The 21932-nt window shown below is 51.7% G+C and overlaps 5 protein-coding genes across 5 annotated transcripts; 4 read left to right on the plus strand and 1 right to left on the minus strand.

Annotated features, from left to right (window-relative positions):
* Positions 1–2117: 2117 nt before the first annotated feature.
* Positions 2118–3225, plus strand: GCG54_00014097 (Secoisolariciresinol dehydrogenase; the record flags this gene model as incomplete). The annotated part of the gene is made up of 3 exons (XM_045413938.1): positions 2118–2265; positions 2325–2933; positions 3008–3225. 3 exons carry the CDS (start codon positions 2118–2120, stop codon positions 3223–3225), a joined length of 975 nt encoding a protein of 324 aa, XP_045269042.1.
* Positions 3226–7187: 3962 nt separating this feature from the next.
* GCG54_00014098 (High-affinity glucose transporter ght2) lies at positions 7188–9031 on the plus strand (the record flags this gene model as incomplete). Its single annotated transcript, XM_045413939.1, has 4 exons — positions 7188–7204; positions 7266–8160; positions 8217–8495; positions 8558–9031. The coding sequence occupies 4 exons, from the start codon at positions 7188–7190 to the stop codon at positions 9029–9031; spliced, it is 1665 nt and encodes a 554-aa protein (XP_045269043.1).
* A 214-nt stretch (positions 9032–9245) lies between these two features.
* GCG54_00014099 (uncharacterized protein) lies at positions 9246–10007 on the minus strand (the record flags this gene model as incomplete). The annotated part of the gene is made up of 1 exon (XM_045413940.1): positions 9246–10007. The coding sequence occupies one exon, from the start codon at positions 10005–10007 to the stop codon at positions 9246–9248; it is 762 nt and encodes a 253-aa protein (XP_045269044.1).
* Positions 10008–10997: 990 nt separating this feature from the next.
* On the plus strand, positions 10998–11894 carry GCG54_00014100 (uncharacterized protein; the record flags this gene model as incomplete). Its single annotated transcript, XM_045413941.1, has 1 exon — positions 10998–11894. The coding sequence occupies one exon, from the start codon at positions 10998–11000 to the stop codon at positions 11892–11894; it is 897 nt and encodes a 298-aa protein (XP_045269045.1).
* A 267-nt stretch (positions 11895–12161) lies between these two features.
* On the plus strand, positions 12162–21668 carry GCG54_00014101 (putative pectin lyase A; the record flags this gene model as incomplete). The annotated part of the gene is made up of 10 exons (XM_045413942.1): positions 12162–12542; positions 12595–13725; positions 16037–16473; positions 16525–16627; positions 16680–17500; positions 20054–20157; positions 20206–20370; positions 20432–20517; positions 20568–21505; positions 21557–21668. 10 exons carry the CDS (start codon positions 12162–12164, stop codon positions 21666–21668), a joined length of 4278 nt encoding a protein of 1425 aa, XP_045269046.1.
* Between the last annotated feature and the right edge of the window lie 264 nt (positions 21669–21932).

A 21932-nucleotide genomic window follows, 5' to 3' on the forward strand; every position in this document is an offset into this window, starting at 1 on the left:
GCAAGTTTCGTTCTTTTGGAACCTGTATAAAGAGACATTGTATCCAGACCACTAGCACCCTCCCGGCTGCTAATTCACTAGATTACCTGGGTCTCAAATCTACCTAACTCAGAGCGAAGACGCCCCTCTGCACTTTCTAGCCAAGCGCTTTTTCTCTCGTCAATCTGTTGTTGAATATTCTTAAGGCCGGCTCGAAGAAGGTGCGTGTAGCTCGGGGCTATAGTGAAGAAGGAGAACGCAGACGAGCTCGCATTCTCATGTGCCTGAGCAATTTCGACAACCATCTTCGTCGCAGCACGAAGTGCAGCGCGTGATTGCATCCGCCAAGTCTCGGGCACTTTTCCATCGCCATTACAGTCGTTGAGGGTTTGATGGAGTATGTGGTCATGCAATTTGAACAACATCCTATTCTCTCTTTCAGTAGGTGAAAACTCGCAGGCCAAGTCAATTTTCAGTGCTTACCTCAAAATGATTGAAATGGCTTCGCACATGATACCCCCGCTTCCTGGATGTTGTTGTAGAAGCTGACCAAGGAACTCTTGAGATATTGCGTCAATGTCCCGAAGCTGATTCAGACGAGAAGTTGTATTGGATACTTTGAAAGCGACAAGAACCTTGTCCACCAGCCATGTGGCTTGGGCAGCTCGACCGAAACCCTCAATGTTGTTCACAAACAAATCCGATACTATGGAATGCGGTTCGACATCGGGCAAACTACCACAACGGGTCTCCACTGGAAGTCTGCTATCATCTTCAGGCATGAGAGTGACAAGCGGCTGCCCATCTACTGTCACCTCACAAAGGATTAATCTACACGGGCCTCGAAGTCAGCAAGTACGGCACTCCGAGATATACTAAAACTTACCGCTCGCAAATAACAAGCGCCCACCATGTGTTGAAAGTTTCTTGAGATTCTTCAGGATGGCCAGTGTTTTGATGACTTGCATGGATAGTTGACATAAGCTCAGTTGATATCAATGACGCTTGGGGCTGGCACTGATGAAGACGCGCAGCATATGCTAGTCGAGCACAGCCAGCTAGGGTCGCACATGCTTGATCTGGACGCCCATCTGCATACTCATATACAGATACCAGAAGTATTGACTGGATCAAGCGAAGTGAGCGGGGATTAAGACTTTGGACCTGGGCCAGGAGTGATTTCGTAACCAAGTAGAGGCTCTCAAGGTCAATAGGCTTGCCGGAGAGACTATGGCTGACGCGTTTCCCCAACCTTGGCGTAGATGTGACCAAGCACATACTCAAAAGAAGAACTGAGAATTCTGCAGGTGGATACACCCCTGAAAATATCAGGCTATCTTCAAAATGAGATCTGGAGATGAATGGCAGATACTGATGGAAGCCCTCGAAATAGCGCACGCTGATCCCGTCCAGATATTGACCAGTGTCTCGTATCAGGCCTTGGATTCGCGCGAACAAGTCAGATTCCGAAGATGGAATATCCGTGAGGATCACATTCGCTGAGTTGCGGTTGCAGTGCGCCTCGGCAAGCTTTGACTTGCGGGCTGGGGATGGCGCTCGACGGGCATAACGGCATCTCAGCCCTTTCCTTTGCGGCGCGTTAGAACTTGGAAAGCTAGAATGTCGATCGAGCTTACCTTCCGCAATATCCACAACTGGGTAGCAATTTGTCACATTTCTTTTTCCGAGCTTTGCAATTCAAGCATACCTGGGCGGCGAAGACAGCTCTGCATAGGCCGCTGTCGGCCGCCATGATCAGAGGCAGTGCTGAGGACATCTCTTACCTTGATCGATCGAGCTTGGCCCATGCATCGAGAAGTTATTCGTGATGCAAAAAGGAGTGATGGATTCACATCATATGCTCTAAACTGCTGGCTTGATTTGTAACCGCTGGTCTAACCAATTGCAGCGGCGCCGCGGTCGGCCGTCGTCGGAGCTTGCAGCCGCCGCTAAGGTTCTGATGTAAGATCGATCCAGAGGCCAAAATTTTGATTGGTCAATCGCCTCTTGATCCTGTGTAACCTAGTCTGCAGCTGAAGTCCGGCCATTGTCTTGAACATGTGGCTTTGGGTACCTGGGAAACGTCCGTTTCAATGATTAGCTTGTTGGGATGAGGGGGAACGGGTATATAACTGCCAATGATTCTCGGCTTTGAGCATGCAGTCAACAAAGGAACACAGAACAGAAATCATCTCAACATCCCCATCGGAACACCGGCAGCAATGGATTCCAGCACCCTTTTTCGCGTTGATGGCATGGTCGCCGTCATCACTGGCGGAGGCAGTGGTGAGTCCCAGCCACCTCAGCCACAACCCCCGCAGCCCCTTATTGAATCATCATCACAGGTATCGGTCTGACCATGGCGAAGGCACTGGCTGCCAACGGAGCCCAGAAGGTCTACATCCTAGGTCGCCGCCTGGATGTTCTCCAGGCAGCAGCCAAGGACAATGCAGCCTTTGTCCCGATTCAATGCGACGTCAGTTCCAAGAGTGACCTCCAAGCCGCTGTCGACCAGGTCACCACGGAGGTCGGCTACGTCAATCTTGTGATTGCGAACTCTGGTGTTCTGGGCCCTCCGGTCCGTTTCAATCCGGACGATAATATTTCGGAGACGCGCAAGACAATGTTCGACAACTTCAACATGCAAGACATGAACGATGTGTTGAACATCAACGTGACTGGCGCCTACTTCACGATGACCGCTTTCCTTGAGCTGCTTGACGCTGGCAACAAGAATGCGCTCAAGGGTGGTTTTGGCAAGCCCGTTCCTGGTGGGAAAGTCCCGACTGTCCAGAGCCAGGTCATCTTCACGTCTAGCATTTCAGCCTTCAGTCGTCATCGGGTCTCAACGCCTCCTTACACGACGAGCAAAGTTGCGATCATGCATGTCACCAAGCACTCCAGCACCCAGCTAGCCAAGTTTGGCATTCGCGTCAATGCACTCGCCCCAGGATGTAAGTCATTTTCCCCATTTCCTGTGACTTGAGAGCCGCCAAAGTCAAAGGGAAATGATACCTGACCGTCGTAGTGTATCCATCCGATATGGCTGCTTCAATCATTGGTGACAGAAAACCAGAGGACGAGACCCCTAGTGATGACAAGTTCATCCCGGCTCAGAGATTTGGTGGCGATGAGGAAATGAGCGGCGCCATTCTGTACCTCGCAAGTCGAGCAGGAAGCTATTCTAACGGTTCAATTCTCCTCACCGACGGTGGTCGCCTTTCTGTCATGTCTGGAACCTACTAAGAGATAGATTAATGTTGGATGCTTCTATCCTACAATAATCATATTAGTTTAGATATCACATCCATGCCTGGCCAAACCAAATATACGGTCGTAATCTTCATATTCTTTCCACTTGTTTTTCCCATTCCTACATCTTGCTGCCACTTAAGACAATTTTGCGCACTTGATTCCTTCCGAAGCTTTCTATGCATTATCGCTACAGAAGGTCTCTCATCGCACAGATCTTGCTGTTCTTGTGAGAACTTCCTAGTCTAGTAATAAGTTGTTGCATCTCAATCAACATCTCGTCCCAGTCGGCAGGTGGTATGCAAGCATCCATCATTTCAGCCGCGAGGAACCGCATGGGTCGGAGTCTTATCTCGAAGGATGCTGGCTGACGCTCACCTGTTCCTAAATCTTTCTCATACACCATGCCGGACTGAGGGAAAATGGAAGTGGCTCGAAAACGACCTATCAGATCAGCGAATGCAGCCGTTTTGCTGGGATACAACTGCCAGGGCTCTGAGCCATGGCACATCCATGCCTGGAAAGAAAAGGTCAGGCAACTTTGGCAAACCCTATCTCGTAGACGAATAATGTTCGCAACGAGGTAGTCGGCCCGGAAGCACCACCGCAGTGGTTCATCGACGATTTCGTTTGACCGTGTGGTTCCGGCCTTCAAGGCGTAAACATGAGTGTGAAGAAAGAGGTAAAACCATGGTTCACGTCTTGAACCAGCTTTCCAGTCGAGTTCTGGAAATAGTTTGCAAAATAGCTCAGCCCTGGCAAGCTTACTTGCAGGGGTGTCTCGTGCGTGTCTGTTGAAATGCCGCCACCATGAAAGGATACTAGATCCATTTGCCCAGCGCTTTACCTTTCTCCCAGCCCTCTTCATCAACGTCGGCTGTGTTCGGAGTTTTCCAAGTTTGGCTTGCGCGGCTTTGGCGGCAACTTTCATTCGTAGCGAGTACAGAGGCTGGGCTGCAGATATATACATTTGCCTCATAATGTCAGTTTCCTTTCGCAGATATCTGACATCTGAAAGAAAGTAGTCGACCAGCTCTTCGCCAAAATACAGCTTAAACAGCGGCAGGGCTGCATCGAAACTATCGCCTTCTCTCGACATCTCCAGAGCTGGTATGCGGTTCTGTCGAAGGTGTGGCTTTGGAAAAGGTACTGCTTTAGATGCTGGTGAAACACCCGGCGGCTGGATGAACTAAAACCGGCCCTACCTAGTGCGTACTTCGAGCTCAAATAGTTCTTTCCTCGAGTCGGAATTCCGCAAGATTGTGAGGCACGCTTTCGGGAATGGGTGTCTACTTAGTTTGAAGTTGTGTTTGACACTTCTCGAAAAGTCGGGACTTGGTGGCGGCCGTCTTGCTTTAATTTGCTCCGTGGCATGACATGGAATGGCATACCTGAAGGATGGTGAAATAATTGTTCAAAGGCAAAGGAAACTCTGTGGTCTATCTCTAAACTATCATCGCCTTGCCATTGTCACGAAGCACAATGCTTTCCAATGTGTTTAGAAACAAGGCGTTCCTAAATTCTTTGTGCTTTGTCCGGCGGAATATTCGAAGCGATGTGATCGCGGAACACTCATCGGGTGACCGTACAATGTTTTGTTTGAATGGCCACATCCATACTACCGAAGAAAGATTCTATCATAACCAGGTCTACCCAACCCACACAGCTATCAGCCAACCTAGGGTAAGCAGCAGCATCGGTACTTTCAACGCACCTTTTACCTAACCCAACTAGAAGTAGAAGACAAATTCCAGTGCGTGTGATGTCAATTTTCGATCCATTGGCATCGCGATGAGCCTCAGAAGTTAGACCCTCTCTCTGCTACATCCTTTTACGAAGACCAAGTCAGGAACCCGAAGCAAGCAAGAGATTCAATTTAGCCATATGAACTACTGCGGAACTCTTAGCATGGACGGCAAAGTGGCTGCAGTAACGAAAGAACCTATTCGATGATGCTGCTGGAAGGGGTGCAAGGGGTGCAAGTGAGCAACGTGACCCGGATTTCCTGATGCCAGCGCAAAAAGCCTAAGGTTTGCTTCACATTACAGCAGCATTCTGGGAAAACTCTCATCTGGTGCCAGCAGTAGTGCTCCCTTCAGCTGAAGTTTGTGAAGAAAACAGGACACAGCAGTCTCAGGAGTTGAATGTTGTTGATGCGGGTTGGAAGATGTAGGCACTACCGAGAACCTCCAACGTCCCTTCAAGACCAAACAGCGCATTGTAGAATATCCATAGAGTTCAGGAATGGTTATTAGATGCTTATTGTACACGTGTAAAACCAAGAAGCCAAGCCATTAAAGCTCCATTTAATACCTTGGGGTCTCCACCAAAAACCAGGTCAATCGGACCGTTGTTTTCAGCGACCAGAAAAGCGAGCCCCTTTCGCAATCGGACCGTTATGCTCATCTTTAATCTCATTCTGCGGAGAACGGGGCATGATGTCTGGGGCCCCGGACACAACTCCGGCGTACTAGCGGAGGAGTCCGGGGCCTCCGGAGTGGAAAGTCGGAGACGCAGCACTTCCTGCCATCGAGAGTTTTGGGGAAATTTGCGGCTCGCCAAGTAAAAATGATATGCAGGCGAGCCTGTAGGATCTGGAGTTAATGCCTTAAAGATTCCACTGGTAGTGGCCCCCCACCACTTCAGCAAGTGGTAGTGTCTTTCAATCAGTTATGGAAACATCGAAACGGACCATCGATGTAAATCAGTTCACCACGGGTTTTTTCCTAACGTAAACTAGCAGTCCATAGTCTTGGATATCTGCATGGTCGAGTCTTGTTTGGTGGAATGCGTAAGCAAGTCCGCCTCGGGATATGCTAAGACGCCAGTAAGGCTTCAGGGCACGTTCGGCTTTCCAATCAGAATGCAACCAGTCTGGTCGCACCGTTAGCTGACTCGCACGTGAGGGTCTCGCGATCGTCATGGCATCACTCCAGTCGCTCATCCCGAGACGTGGTATTCCACACTCGGCCCACGGTGCCGGAGCCGCTTGCAAAAGGCCAAGAGCGTAGGAGCGCAAGCGCCCTGTACGGATAGACACTCAGAATTGGAAGAGGATTTCCACCGAATCCTGGCAACGCGACCGTGTGGAATCTGATCGTTCACCGCGACTCCGCCTTGGCAGCATGGTGGCTGTCTTGGCTTCGCGCGTCGATTCCGTGTGCCATGGCTCGCGTATCCCTGCGGTGCGGCCGGCAATGACGAGAGCCAAGCGGCCGATCTCCAAGCCGCACTCCTACCAAAGTAAGTCACCCAACCGCATGCTGCCAGAATCATTCTGATGAACAGGTGTTTTGCCTGGCCTGTATGTTTGATCACAGTTCTGTCGATATGCCTGCACGGTTGCCCGACGTTTGGGTGTCACATCCATCGCGTCTGCTCACTTGTTGGCTGTATCCGCCGCCGTGGAATGTAGCGCTTTTCCCCAGATTATGGATGTTAGGCTTTCTCGGCCTGTCGCGTGGCGTTTCTTCTGGATCACGCCCACGGAAGAAAAGGGAGACAGGACGTACTCCGTACCTTCATCCCGCACTCCGCTCCGCATCCCACCCCCGGTCCTCCCACACCTTCTTGGCCTTCTCGAGCTCCCCGGTCTGCGCCCCAGTTGCGAGAGCAGGTAGGACCGACTACGAGTCGGACAACGTCTGGGCAACGTCATGGTAGCGTTCCCGTCGCTTTTTCTGTCAGGCGACCACAATTGACCGTTTTTGCGACACTGCAGGATGTGGCTGCGTATAAAGTCATCATGGTGCGTCGGAGACACACAGACGTCATACGGGTTGAACTATTTGAATCCTATTGCTTTTGACAGCAACCTTACCCAAACATCTGGGCCGTCCATTTTCTCGTCACATGCTGTCACCCTGAGGGTTAGGGGTCTCTACTGCTTCAGCATCACACTATTGCGGCAAGCAATTCTTTGACTTCGGAACACATCCCGAAAGCGCATCACAATCATGGGTCTGGGGAAGCAGTAAGTACATCAATCTGCCGATGTTTTGTTTCTAGTATTTTATCACTAACTTTGGAATTAGATCGATACGCGTCAATGGCGCCGACTGCGGTGTCGAAGCACTCGTGCTCGGAGTCGTAACGTCCATAGGCGGGTTCCTCTTCGGCTACGACACTGGCCAGATCTCTGGCATGCTGCTCTTCACAGACTTCAGGAAACGATTCGCAACTGGCCCTGAAGAGAACGGGATTCCAACATGGATTTCTATCACTCAGTCCCTCATGGTCTCGCTCATGAGCATTGGCACACTGCTTGGTGCTCTGTCGGGAGCGTACACGGCCGATTGGTGGGGTCGACGACGAAGCCTTAGTTTCGGAGTCTGTGTATTCATCATCGGAAACATCATTCAAATCACCGCCATGAATAGTTGGGTTCACATGATGATGGGCAGGTTTGTCGCTGGTTTGGGCGTCGGTAACCTCTCTGTCGGTGTACCCATGTTCCAGTCCGAGTGCTCACCCAAAGAGATCCGAGGCGCCGTCGTCGCATCCTACCAGCTCATGATCACTTTCGGCATACTGATTTCCAACTTGATCAACTTCGGTGTCCGAAACATTCAAGAGTCAGACGCTTCATGGCGCATAGTTATCGGTCTCGGCATCGCGTTTGCCTGCCCTCTGGGACTTGGCATTCTTGTGGTCCCCGAGTCTCCTCGTTGGCTGGCTGGCAGGCACGACTGGGAAGGCGCACGCTTGGCCATGGCACGTCTTCGTGGAATGAAGAGCGACCCCAACAATGAGCTCGTCGAGAACGATCTTCAGGAAATGTTCAAGGTCCTGGAAGAAGAGTCTAAGACCGGAACTGGAACGTGGGCCGAGTGCTTCACCGGGTCCTCCGGAATACCCAAGACCGTATACCGCACCTTTTTAGGAATACTCATCCACTTCCTGCAACAATGGACTGGGGTAAATTACTTCGTGAGTATCTATATCTATATAATTGCGCTTAGCGTTGTATCTAATTTGGTATTTAGTTCTACTATGGAGCCACGATTTTCGAATCTGCCGGTATCGAGGACCCAATCATGACACAGCTCATTCTCGGAGCTGTAAATGTGGCTCTCACCTTTTACGGCCTGTATGTTGTCGAAAAGTACGGAAGACGTTGGCCATTGTTCATCGGTGCCCTGTGGCAAGCTGCTTGGCTTGCGGTCTTCGCGTCTGTTGGTACAGCTGTGCCCCCCGACACAAGCCGCACCACTGGTATCGTTATGATTGTATCTGCGTGCATGTTCATTGCCTCTTTTGCAGGCGTAAGTATTCCCCGCTCTGATACCACCGACTGGTAAAGATCATACTAACTCATCATACTTAGACATGGGGACCTATGGCCTGGTGCGTTATCGGAGAACTGTTCCCTCTGAGAACCAGAGCAAAGCAAGCATCGCTGGCAACGGCTGGCAACTGGTTTGGCAATTTCCTTATCTCATTCCTTACGCCTCTCGCGGATGACGGCATCTCGTATGCATACGGCTTTGTCTTCGCTGGTTGCAACCTCGCAGCCGCTCTGCTGGTTTGGTTCTTCTTGTACGAGTCAAAGGGTCTTTCTCTCGAGAACGTCGACCGCATGTACAGCGATCCGAATGTCAAGCCTTATTCTTCGAGCAAGTGGGTGCCTCCAGGTTACATTACCCGCAAGCAGAAGGACGAGTCTGCTTTTCACCGCGCTTCTACGACCACGGAGGCAACTGCTGTTGGAGACGGCCAGCACAAGGAGAAATCGGGCGACGAGAGGCCTTACTCTGAGCACCACCACACTAAGACCGAGCCCACTTCGAACGCTGTTTAGCTTCAAGTACCATCATGGTCTGAACTTCCGGCGAACCTATGGATATCGACGGCATGTTCCCAATAGTTGTACTATTAGTTCTTCATAATGATATCACGACCTTCTAATATGTTCCTTATTTGGTGTTTGTCGCGTAGCTATGTGGCTGTTTATAGTAGTTCCTATGAGACCCCAAAGTTTATCTGTAATGCTTGCGCCCCGTTCACCGGCAATATCAAGCTGACTCGATATCGCCAGTTCGCATGAAGATGTTTGAAGGTCTGCTGCGCTCGGGGAAATCATCAACATGGTACTCAATCTCCGGTCCCTCTTGTTTGAAGCCCAATTTCGAATAGACATGTCTCCCCATGCTGGAACCCTCGAGAATGGCCTCAAGTCCGCCCCGTCGCTTGGCCTCCTCCAGACCCCACAGCACCAACTTCTTGGCAGCGCCCCTTCCTTGGAATTTCGGGTCTACGGCGCACAAATCCAGCGCAAAAACGGCCGGAGGGTTCGCCGTCGCTTTTTGCTTGATGACCTCGGTGCGGCGCCGATGAAGGGAACCGATGCACTGAGCCAAGTATCGCTGCTCAGTCTCGTTGTTCGGGTAGAGCGCCTCGACTCCGAGGCTCTTCTTTAAGTCCGTCGGGCTCGGCTCGCCGTAGCCCTCGACAGCCGAAGCCTGCAACCAAATGGCCATACCAGCGACCCTGCGTTGTCCGGGGTTCTCGGGGTCCGGAACCGTAGCCTTGAGGAAGACAGTGTTCGGCTGACCCTGCTTGTTGGTCGTGACTGAACGCCAGCGAGCAGCCATGCGCTCGGCGCTGGCGGCAACACCTTCGGGCGTGTCCCAGCCTGGGTTCATGCCCATGTAGACACCATCGCGCGCTTGGTGGCAGAAGGCGTTGATGGCAGCCTCAGCGGCCTGGTGGAAGTCTTCGGCTTGTGTGATGACTTCGATGAGGGGTTCCTGCGGCCCCGCGCTGTCGCCAGCCATTGTGTCTCGTTGATGCGGGGTGCGGGGTTCAAACGCCAGGGGCTTGATAGCTGGTCTGCAAAGATGTTACACAAAATGCAATGCAACAACTCATAAAGGGGCAGAGATTCCGTTGCGTGTGGAGGGGTAGTGCTGAAGAGAGATTCTCGAACAGATACGCGTTTTTTTTTCTCGGTCCTCAAGGTTGAATACATAATGCCAAGCCACGAAAGGTCCAAGCCGCAATGATCCCTCGATTTCCCCGCGCTGTGACCCACTGAACTCCGCATCTTGGGGTCACGCATGGGATGTTTTGTCGCTGAGATCATTGCGATTGCGGCCTTGAAAAGGCTGTTTTATGTCTTGCTTTCGCAGCAGATGATTGTCTCCGGTCGTGATCAGGCTTTGCCACAGAGCAGAATGAAGATGCTCTCAGCTGTTGTTGTGGCAGTCTTTGGCAACAAAAAAGCTCTCGTCTCGTGTGGAAACTGCAGTCAGTTTTGAGTTACAGACGCAACTCCCTTTGCGGCTATCATATCCAATCGAGACCTCCTGCGAGCTCGTAGATTGGTGTTATTTGAGTGGTTGTCCAAGTTGTGCTTTACGACTGAAGTTTCATTGAGCCCAGTCATGCATGCATGTGTTCACAGAATCCCAACAGCATCTGTAGAAAGGGAGAGGCTAGCCTATCTTCGACCAGTTGGAAATTCTGAAAGTCTGGCACTAAGTCCTACAGTAAAGTGTGTACCTTGGTTCGAAATGGTGCTGTGTCTGTTCTCCCTAATCTCAACTCCATCGGCCCCGTTCCGGTTGACTCGGACCCCCTCCGGAGGCTGGTTTTGGAAGCGGAACTTGTCCGAGCGAGAGCCTGCTAGTACGCGCAGCAAGCCCCTACATAGAACAGACGGGGAAGTCCTCTGAAATGAAACAGCGAGAGAAAGGTCATTTGGATTATTGTGAGCTTTCTTTTACACCATTTTCAAGCTAAAGCTAGAGGAGACGAACTCTGTCATGACACCGATACAGCTCCCTCCGTTGGCATGGAACTGTCACACGCACTGCTTCGACCCAGAAAAGTACCCTTTCAAAGCAACTCGCGCTTACACCCCCGAACCTGCTAGGGTCAATGCACTCATCCAAAACTCTTTCACGGATCAGCTCATGTTGGTCCAGGCGACCATAGAAGATGGGTACCGTGGCCTGATTGGAAATCTGAATGAGTGTCGCGACTCTGATCCCAGCAAAAGGGCATTGGGCACTATCTTCTGGGACCCAGAATCAGTACAGGAGCTTCAGGGTTTGACAGCAGCTGACTTTGATAAACTCCACGACGCTGGTGTAAGGTCTGTTCGTATTCATGGTTCATACGGGGGCTCGGGTGGCGATCTGGACTGGGTCAAGAAGCAGTTCCTGGACGTTGCCAGACACTGTCCTGTTCACCGACACGACTGGAGCATCTCGGCTCAGCTTCCACTTTCGACATGGTCATCATTGGAAGCTACACTACTAGAAGAACCACTCCTTGAGCGCGTCTCCATCGTTGCCGACCACAATGGCTGCGCCAACCCCTCCGACGTAGGTACCGCAGAGTTTCAAAGCTTCCTGCGTCTTCTAGAGTCTGGGAGGTTCTTTGTCAAGGTAGGAGCCTTGCATAGACGGTCACCAACGAACATCAACTTGATGCGCCCCCTGATCGAGACCTTTGCCGACCGTGCGGCTGAGAGCATCCTATGGGGAAGCGATTGGCCTCATATTGATGGAAGTGTCCGGGGTCTTAATCCCACGCCTCCTCTACTGGTTGATACGCATTTGGAGCTAGCAGCGTTGAAGGAATGGCTCACGACAGAGCAATGGATGGAAATGCTTGTTCACAATCCAACACGGGTGTTCGGCACCGTCGAGAACTAGACATGGGGAAAACCTGGGGTGAGAATGGGGAATGAGGGGATTTCGGATCGGCTCCGGACCGGAGGCCATTCTTGGTCTGGGGTATGGGGAACGTGATGTGGGATCGAAGACGAAGCGCGAGGGACTCCATAACATTTGCCAAGTCAAAAAGACCCTTTTCGTTCCTGTCTCCCATGTTTCTAGTTGTTTTGTCTTTAGAGCTTTGTCTACATTGCTTCGTTCGGCAATCGACACAATTCAGACGACAACCAACCCTGCAGAGACGCAATGGCGATGAGCAGTGTTCCAAAACCTGCTATGGACGAGGTTTCCAAGCAAGGAAGCGAAGAAATTGAAAATGTTCCAACAAAGAACCTCACGCTGATGGACACATACCGGTCCTACTCACCCGAATTCTCAAGAGAAACCGAGCGACAGCTTGTTCGGAAAATCGACGCCCATCTCTTGCCTCTCATTGTTATCATTTATCTGTTCAACTATCTTGATCGAAATTCGATTACCCAAGCGCGTCTCTATGGTCTTCAAGAAGACACCCACGTCAAAGGGGCAACGTATCAAACCGCCATTTCGATCTTTTCTGCAGGATACATCGCGATGCAGTTGCCATCAACAATGCTCATGACCAAGATGCAGCCGCATGTCTTCCTGGTAAGAACTCCTCTATGGAATAACTTGTGTAACAGAGACTAACTTGCGATAGCCTGGATGCATTATAATCTGGGCCATAGTGAGCGGCTGCACAAGTGCCACGTCTTCTCCAGCCGGCTTGCTGGTCGTTAGGTTCTTTTTGGGAATCGTCGAAGCCCCCTTCTTCCCGGGAGCCATATACTACCTGAGTTGCTGGTACACAAAAAAAGAGCTCGGATTGCGCATGGCCCTACTGGTCTGTGGGCTGCTCTTGTCGAACTGCTTTGCCGGTCTTATATCAGCTGGGATTCTTTCAGGGATGGCTGGGGTGGGACACCTCGCTGCATGGAGATGGCTCTTCATCCTCGAAGGCCTTGCTACAATTTGCGTTGGGGTAACTGCTTTTTTCCTTCTTCCCGACTACCCGGGCACCACAAAATGGTTGTTAGAGGAGGAAAAGGTCATTGCGCAGGGCCGCTTGGCTGCAGACGCCGGCAGTGAAGAAGTTTTGGGCGAAGATGAGATCTCGATGAAGCAGGCTATCTGGGCTGCATTGGCGGACTACCGTGTGTGGTTGTTTGCTCTGCTTCAAATGTCGACAACTGCCTCCATCTCGTTCTCGCACTTCTTCCCAACCTTGATTCAACAGCTTGGCTTCAAGAACAACACCATCGTTCTTCTTCTGACAGCACCTCCGTACTTCTTCTCTTTCATCTGGGCCTTGACATTGGCTTGGGACGCCGACAGACGACAGAAAAGATCACCGCACGCGAGCATCTCTGCCATTACTGCCATTGCCGGGACTATCACTTTGGTCGCTATAGGTGATCAACGTTGGGCTCGCTACGCAATGACTTTCCTCGTCAGCGCCGGGACCTTTGGCATCTACTCAACGACTTACCCTTGGTTGTCCTCGACCATCGTCCAACCAGCAATCAAACGAGCTGCTGCTATCGGTATTGCAAATACCCTGGCTAATAGTGCTTCGTTATTCGCCAACTACTTTTGGCTAGATGAATACGGCCCGAGTTTTCGTGTGTCCTGGGCTTGTATTTTGGCTTTTCAGGTACTCGGTTTGTGTTGCATCTTCGGCCTTCGTATTTGTCTTAAGAAGGCGAACGACAAGTTTGAAAGACTTCGAAGTGAGGTGGACCAATATAACGAGGAGGCGATGAACAGGCTCGACAAAGACTCACAGAGAGCTGTTTTGAACGGGTTCAGATACATCACATAAGCTGGCGGCTAAGCTTGGCCAAACTGGTGCGATGAAATATAGACAGATCATGCGCCTTGTTCTCAACAGGAATTGCACTTTCAGTCTTATAGGCACCAACGAAAAGACTTCTTGGGGCCTGGCTTTTGAGAGCATTGTCATTGTTTGCATACTCGTAGCGCTTACTCCTAAGAATCAAAGAAAGATTTCTCTTTGTGGTGGCTGGAAGCTTTCGTTATTGTTGTAGTAGCGGCAAGGGTGAAGTTCTTGGTATTATGTTATGTGATCTCTCGTACTTCCAATAGCAAAGTGACTCTTGAGTAAAGACGGCTGTTTTCACGAACAAGGATTCTTAATAATTTCATAAGTAAGTCAGGTAGCGAGAATGTGAAATGCGATACGAAGTAATGAGCTTTAATCCTGATGAGCGAACCTCAGTCAATATGTCCAGACCCACGTCATGCCTCAATGATTTGATCGGACAGAATAAGACTGTGGTGTCCCGCAGGAATAATGATGGCTTTCTACACATGAGTGGCACTATGACTAGGGCCATAGCTGCATGAATTAGCCTTATCGGAATGTTTTCAACTCCCTCGTCCTGAGACGAATTCATACGTTATTACTTCTGTAATTCCTAGAATTAATCCTGCATTCTTATCGCAATTTGATCGGATGGCTCAAGTCATCACAGTTTTCCAGCTACGTAACGCACCACTGCGGTCGGTATGTGGATAACATGCCTGCGAAAGAAGACCTAAACGTATCAGTGTAAGAAGTGGCCAAAGCAAGCTTGTCCCTTGGTTGAGGCCGAGAAGTCTTTCTTGTTCGAATTTCAGATCCAGTTCCGCTCTACTAGCCAGACCGCACGCGGCTGATGATGCGTTGAGTTGTAGACGCCAATGAGTAGCAAGCAACAATTCGTCAAAAGTATCATCATAGGATGATCTTAGAGATGTTGGGAGTGTTCGCTTTCGCAAACTAGATCGGAAACGTTAGAAATAGATCCGCCTGTGTGACATGTCAATTTCTGGGAAATAATACGGCTCATCTACGCTAGGGGATGATGCATCCCCCTGTTCACCCCGCAATCCTATGTGGCTTACAGCAGGCGGATCGTACCGGAGGCCGAAGTAAAAGCCAATCAACACCCCGTAACTTGACACGATTCTCATGAATATATCGTGTGGTGTGCTGAAATGTCTGATATTCCACCCCAGAGTGTTGCGTTACTTTTGACCCTTTTTTCTTCTTCTTGAGCCAGTCCAGTCCGGGACAGACGACTCTATCATCGTCCTTGGCTCGATGTTCGGAGGCGTTGCTGTGGAATGGCGATACAGGAGCCACAGAATAACACGCGGTCTTACTGGGCGCGAGTGCTAGGGCGTAGGACCGATACTCCGCGACCACAAGGGGCGCCAACAGCAGGCCGCACCTAACTCGTAATACCGACCCCGAGCCCGCTGGTCCTCTGCTCTACTGTGCTAATTTAACCTCACAAAGTATGCTTGATCCCCCTTTTGTGGCTACTAGACGCCATTGGCCACAGGCTGTTAATTAAGTCCAAGAGCATCAACAACGTCATGCCGTTTCAAGTCAAAAAGTGAGAGGCCGAATGCCCTGATCACTGATAGGTCAAGGTCTCCTAAAAGTGCGGCTGCATTCGACTTGAATAGGAAGGCCAACCGCCATAACGAAGAGTTTTCCAGAGTGGGCAGCAGAGCACCACTTGCCCCTGAGCAGAAAAGGACCCCAATGCGCGCCCACTTCAGATTTGCCTGTTTTTTGGACTCAAATACGGTAGCTGTCACCGGGATCAGGAGGATACTTATGCTCTTTCGGGCCAGGCGTGCGGCTTGCGCAGGGGATCGATGGGCGCACGCTCCACTGTTTGCTGGGGCAGAACCCAATTACGAGCCCTGTAATTGTCGTATGGTTCCCAATTGAGGACGGGATTTAATTAAGTGACAGCTGTAGTCTGTTCCAGATAAAAGATCGTTCCCGTGGCGGCTACGGTATCCGCGGGCATAGATCGAGGCGCGAGCACGGGGGATTTATCAAGAGGCTTCGGCTCCCACATGGCAACCTCTTCGCAACTCTGTTCCTACCAAACTTTTGTCTCTTTTGGTTGTCACCTCTCATACCGTCTCTCGTTTCTTTGGCTTGCCACTCTAAACTCTCATTCATACATTGGGTTCCGGAACTCAACCACGATATTTCCAATTCTTCTTCTACGAACCAACATCAGCCTTTCACCCAGCTTTTTTAATCTTGGTTCGATCACGACAACTCCACAATGAAGTCGGCTCCCACTCTCTTGGCGGTCTTGGCGGGACTTGCCAACCTTGTTGCGGCTCAGACTGTCTCTGGCAAGCCTGAAGGCTTTGCTACTGGTGTTACTGGTGGTGGCAGCGCAACTGCCGTCACCCCTGCGGATATCACCGAGCTCAAGGAGTATCTCACTGATGATGAGCCTCGTGTCATCCTCCTCTCCAAGGAGTACGACTTCACCGAGTCTGAGGGCACTGAGTCCGGCAATGTTTGCGCTAGCTGGGGCACCGGCGCTGCTTGCCAGAAGATCATCCAGGACGACTGCGGCAGCAACCCTGCTTCGACCGAGACTTGGTACAAGGCCCCGACCCAGCCTATTGACGTCGGCAACAACAAGACCATCCTCGGTGTTGGCAGCAAGGGCGCTATCAAGGGCAAGGGCCTGCGCATGAGAGGCAGCAACGTCATGTAAGTGCTAACCTACGTTCGTGACGCTTTCCGTGCACTAACAGACAAAAGCATCCAAAACATCCAGGTCTCCGACTTGAACCCCAAGTACGTTTGGGGTGGTGATGCTATCGGCTTCGATGGTGCTGACCTTGTCTGGGTTGACCACGTCACGGTAAGCCACTTGGTTGTAAATAACATGGTGTCGATGCTGACCCTTGAGACAGACTGCCCGTCCTGGCCGCCAGCACTACGTCTTCGGCTTCAACCCCAGCAAGCGCATCACTCTCTCCAACAACTTCATCAACGGCGAGTCCGACTACTCTACCGGCTGCAACGGATACCACTACTGGACCTTCGAGATGGTCGGCACCGACGACCAGATCACCATGAAGAACAACTACATCTACAAGACCTCCGGCCGCAGCCCTGCCCTCAGCGGTGGCACTCTCCTCCACGCCGTCAACAACGTGTGGGACGACAACGATGGCCACGCTCTCGAGGGTGGTGACACCAAGGCCCGCGGTATCTTTGAGGGCAACGCCTTCATCAACGTCAAGGCTCTCGTCTCCGACTACCAGGGCAAGCTGTTCTCCTCCCCCGACGCCACCACCAACGCTCAGTGCAAGACCGCTCTCGGCCGCGCCTGCGAGGTCAACGTCTTCGACACCACCACCTCCACCGACTTCTCCAAGCTCAAGGACACCTCCTTCTTCAGCGAGTTCTCCGGCTTCTCCATTGCCTCCGCCGAGTCTGCCAGCTCCATCAAGACCAGCGTTCCCAACAACGCCGGTGCCGGCAAGCTCAGCTCTTCCAGCAGCTCTTCTGGCTCCACCAAAACTGCTGACACCGTTGCCGAGGCTGCTGCCACCACCCCTGCCGCCACCTCTGCTGCTGCTCCTGCCGCCGCTGCCACCAGCGCTGCCGCCAGCTCCGGCTCCGGCTCCGGCTCTGTTGCTCTCTACGGCCAGTGCGGTGGCCAGGGCTACTCTGGTGCTACTTCTTGCGCCTCTGGCAAGTGCGAGTTTGTCAACGACTGGTACTCTCAGTGCGTCTAAGCAACTTCGATGCCATGATCTGGGTTCTGTCGAGGCCGATGGACCGTTCTGTGATACCCATCTGTCAGTCTTGAGAGACACACGCATTCTTGTAACATTGTCATCGCACATATATTCCTTGTAAATATCTTTGAGGCCAGGGGCCAAGTGAAATAAAACAAACCAGCGTCTTGCACTACTTCTATACAGCTCCAGACGATCAGCGATTCGGCATGTGAATTCTACGGCTACGTTTGTCTCAGGCAACTGGTACATTTTAGCCCCTTTCACGGGGTAAAGCGTTTGCTAATGTGCCCATTGGGACCACCCTAGGCAACTGAGACCAAGGCAGTCAGGCAGGCGGCAGAAGCGTTTCGCGATGGGAAGTGGCCTTTGGTTCTCTCGAAGTCCATCAGGTGTCACCTCAACACTTTTACCTACCATGCGCATAATTATTAAATTGGCAGCAAACATGTAAAAGTATTCGGGTCTGGGTTCGTTCGCGTGTAGGACGCCGGGTTTGAAATTCATGTCCCTTAGGTATCGGAGAGTTGATTGCGGCTGAAGACACTAAGGCGATGCGTCGATGGCGGGCTGACTCTACTAGTCTCGTGGATTACAGGGATCTCTCCACAGCTGCACCTTGGCACTTCGTGCTCTCATTGGGTTAGATAGGCAGACTTCATATCCCATGTCTGAGACTTCCAGAGCCTGGCTCCAGGAAGCAGGGCACACTTGGAACAATCTTGTAGTCTGCAAGGTAGCAACATGGTGTGCCAATGCCCAGAGATTCTGCAAATCTTCATTACAAGAAGCTGGTTAATGGGCGTAGACATTGATAATCTTGATAACATCCAAAATAAAAGGAGGTGATGAGACTCGACCTAATGCTCCAGTATCTTACGGTCAACTTTAGACTTTGTCGAGGAGCGACAGGTCTAAGCCTTCTAGATCAGCTGCGATGGCTTTTCCATTTTAGCTGTAGTGAGTCAGATTGTCTCTTGCGTGGCTTAAGCTAAGCTCAGCTCCCATCACAGACATCGCGCGGCATGCGAATGCGCAATCGTGAGTGAAATAAGAGCACTTGACATACGTGTATGGAAGTCCTCTCGTAAAACCTTATGCCTAACAAATCTTCACCATTTCATCAACAAGCGTGGCGATCAACACATCATCACCACTTTTCAGATCTATCAAGGTTCACTCGCACCTTCAAAACTGCCCCTTATGTGGTCTCAACTCTCTCTTATCGGCATAATATGCTTCTGGCTTCTAACCCATGTAGAAGCTGTCTACTATCTTGATCAGGCGGACGGCTACAGCGCACTGCCATCATGCGCCGAAGTCCCCATCAGCTCCATCGTGAGAGATATGATCTCGGGTTGCGGTGACGGAGGCAGAACAACATCCTATAGCTGTTTCTGCACCGCAAGCTCGGACAGATTCAGCAACATCATTGCCACTGCTGTTGCGAAGAACTGCGGCCGGTTGAGCACGGAGGTCGCGAGCGCAACGCAAGTATTTGATGCTTACTGCCAGCTTGGCAAAGCAGATGAAGCAACAAGTTACTATACCCCAGATCTCTTCTATGTCTGCATGTGGCTAACGTCAATGGTGGAAAGATGTTAGCGGACCAACCTCGACGACAGGCGGGAGTCTTCCGACTTCCTCGCCAGCCTCTCCCACAAACGAGCCATCGTCTGGGCTTTCTACCGGAGCTGTTATCGCCGTCAGCACCTGCGTATCTCTCGTCGCCATCGCAATGTTCATCGCTGCCTACTTCCTATGGCGTCGGCGCCGCGCCAACAGGAAACTCTCAAGCGTCGAAGCGCATACCCAAGTGTTTGAGTGGAATCATAAAGGACAAAGTGCCGAAGGATATCATGGCATGATCGAAACTCCCAAGGCAGAGCTGGATGCCAGGAACGAGATAAATGAGTTGCCAACTCCGCCGCCGCCGAGGACCATGCACGAGCTTCAATGAGGCCAGTAATCGTAGATATCGAGGATAGGTTAATGCTCATCATCAAATGTTTTGACGTTACACTCTGGATATTTTGCAAACCTCGGAGTTGAGAAAGTCCACAGAAGGCGTCCGCACTGAAATACGCCGGTTCGGCAGAAGCCCGACTGCAACGCTCACGCAATGACGCGAGAAATTGCACCATCGTCCGGGTCCCTGTTGACACACCAAACTGACAGCCGGGCAAGCTCAGATGAACCAACCACACATCCCAGAACTCGATGCAAGATAAGACATCGGCAATAATGCCACGCGGTCGCTAATACCGGCACGCTGGTCGGGGCCTAGGCCGGTGCTTGATGCCTTCGCAGGGACTCCGGCCCCTGTTTGCCGGTGATGTGCTCCGGTATTGTGGTGACGACTTCGGGGATTTCTCAGTTGAGGGATGGAGTTGTTTCATTTATTAAGATACAAGAAATGGAAATGAAAGTAGATATATATGACGATTGGGAAATACCAACGTCCTGTTCGTCGTGAGTCTGACGCATCTGCTCATCATGGCCGAACCCGTACGCCGGTGGTATCACTGGTTCTCGCCCAGCGATAGCCCGGAGGAACGCAAGCTGATCCTCAAGCTGGATCTGCTCATTGTTCCCTATGCTTTCATTCTCTATTGGGTCAAGTACATGGACCAGACCAACATCAGTATGGCCCCCTCAACGCACCAGGCCGAAGTTTACTGACACGTTCTAGATAATGCATACGTATCAGGAATGGCCGATGAACTCGGCTTCCACGGGAATGAGCTGGTTCAGTTCCAGACCATCTTCGTTGTGGGAAACGTGGTCGGCTTGCTGCCGTTCATCTACCTGTTCCCCCGAGTACCGATGCACATTCTGGTGCCGACCCTTGATTTAGGTGAGCTATGCCTCAGACTGCGAATCGTCTGCAATAACATGGGCTGAATTTTTCAAATAAGGATGGGGACTGTTCACTCTGCTCCAGTATCGCGCCCAAAGCTATGGTGAGATCATGGCCTACCGGTTCATGGTCTCCCTGTTCGAGGTTAGTATCATAATTCCGTTTTCCGACGCGCCTCCTGACAATTTTGACAGGCATCGTACTTCCCTGGCGTACACTTCGTCCTTGGGTCCTGGTACCGAAGCGACGAGATTGGTCGCCGAGGTGGCACATTTTACATCGGCCTCACGCTCGGCACCCTCACGGCATCCCTCCTCCAAGCCGCGGCAACGACCTACCTCGACGGCGTTCACGGCCTGCGAGGCTGGCGCTGGCTCTTCATCATCAACGCCATCATCACCCTCCCCCTGGCCTTCATCGGCTACTTCATCTGGCCCGGCACGCCCGCCAAACCAAACAGACTCGTAATGAAGAAGTCCGAACTCGAACTCGCGCGCTCGCGTCTCGAAAAAACAGGCAGCTCCGTCAAGAGCACCCCCTTCTCCCTCAACCTCCTAAAGCGCGTCTTCACCAACTGGCGCTTCTACCTCCTCGTGCTGTGGGACGTCTTCTTCTTCAACACCAGCTCCAACAGCGCCGCCTTCCTCCTGTGGATCAAGAGCCTGGGGCGCTACAGCACCGCGGAGATGAACAAGCTCAACGCCATCAGCCCGGGCCTGGGCATCTTCTTCGTGCTCTTCATCAACTTCAGCGCGGACCTGTGGATCGGCCGGCCGGCCGCCATCACCCTCGCCTCGGCGGTCAACTTCACCGGGCTCGTCATCCTGGCGGTCTGGAACGTGCCCGAGGCGGCGAAGTGGTTCGCCTTCAGCACGTCGTACTCTGCGGTGGCCGTGTCCTCGGTGCTGTACGGCTGGGCGAACGTCATTCTGAAGAATAACATTGAGGAGAGGGCGTTGACGCTGATTCTGATGACGGCGATCGCGACGTCGACGAATGCGTGGATCCCGCTGTTTGTGTATCCCACCGTTGAGGCGCCGAGGTTCCCGAAGGGCTATGTCTATTCTGCGGTCATGGTTGTGTGCTTGGTGGTTACGACGCAGGTTGTCCGGGTGTTGTTGGGGACTCAGGGGTAAGATTCACTGTTTCTGTGTTGGAGACTGAGCGGCTAACTGAGATGCAGAGAGAAACGCCAGCCCAAGTCACAGGATTCGTCTGTTGCAGAGGGCACGTCGACGTCTGTCGATGGTAGTTATGATCGAAAGACGTCGTCTCCGCGGATTGAGGCTGTTTGATTGGTAGGGTAGGGCATGGCGCGAGTACAGAGGCCTGAGCGAGGAAGCAAGGCTTCAGATGGGCATGCATGGTTTTGTGGCTATATGAGCAATAAGGAATGGGTCATCCGAGGTAGTCGTGAATGAGAGTTGCCATATGTGTGCAGGGTGAGTCGATGTTCACGTAGAAAAGTAGCCAAACTCAGTGAGCCACGCGTCAGCCAAGCACCTTTGAGAGACTCTTCCTCGTTCATCAAGAATGAGATCATTACACAAAATCGCTGT

Source organism: Colletotrichum gloeosporioides (genome assembly GCF_011800055.1).
Source record: "Colletotrichum gloeosporioides strain Lc1 chromosome Unknown consensus_14, whole genome shotgun sequence".
NCBI classification, from domain to species: Eukaryota; Fungi; Ascomycota; class Sordariomycetes; order Glomerellales; family Glomerellaceae; genus Colletotrichum; species Colletotrichum gloeosporioides.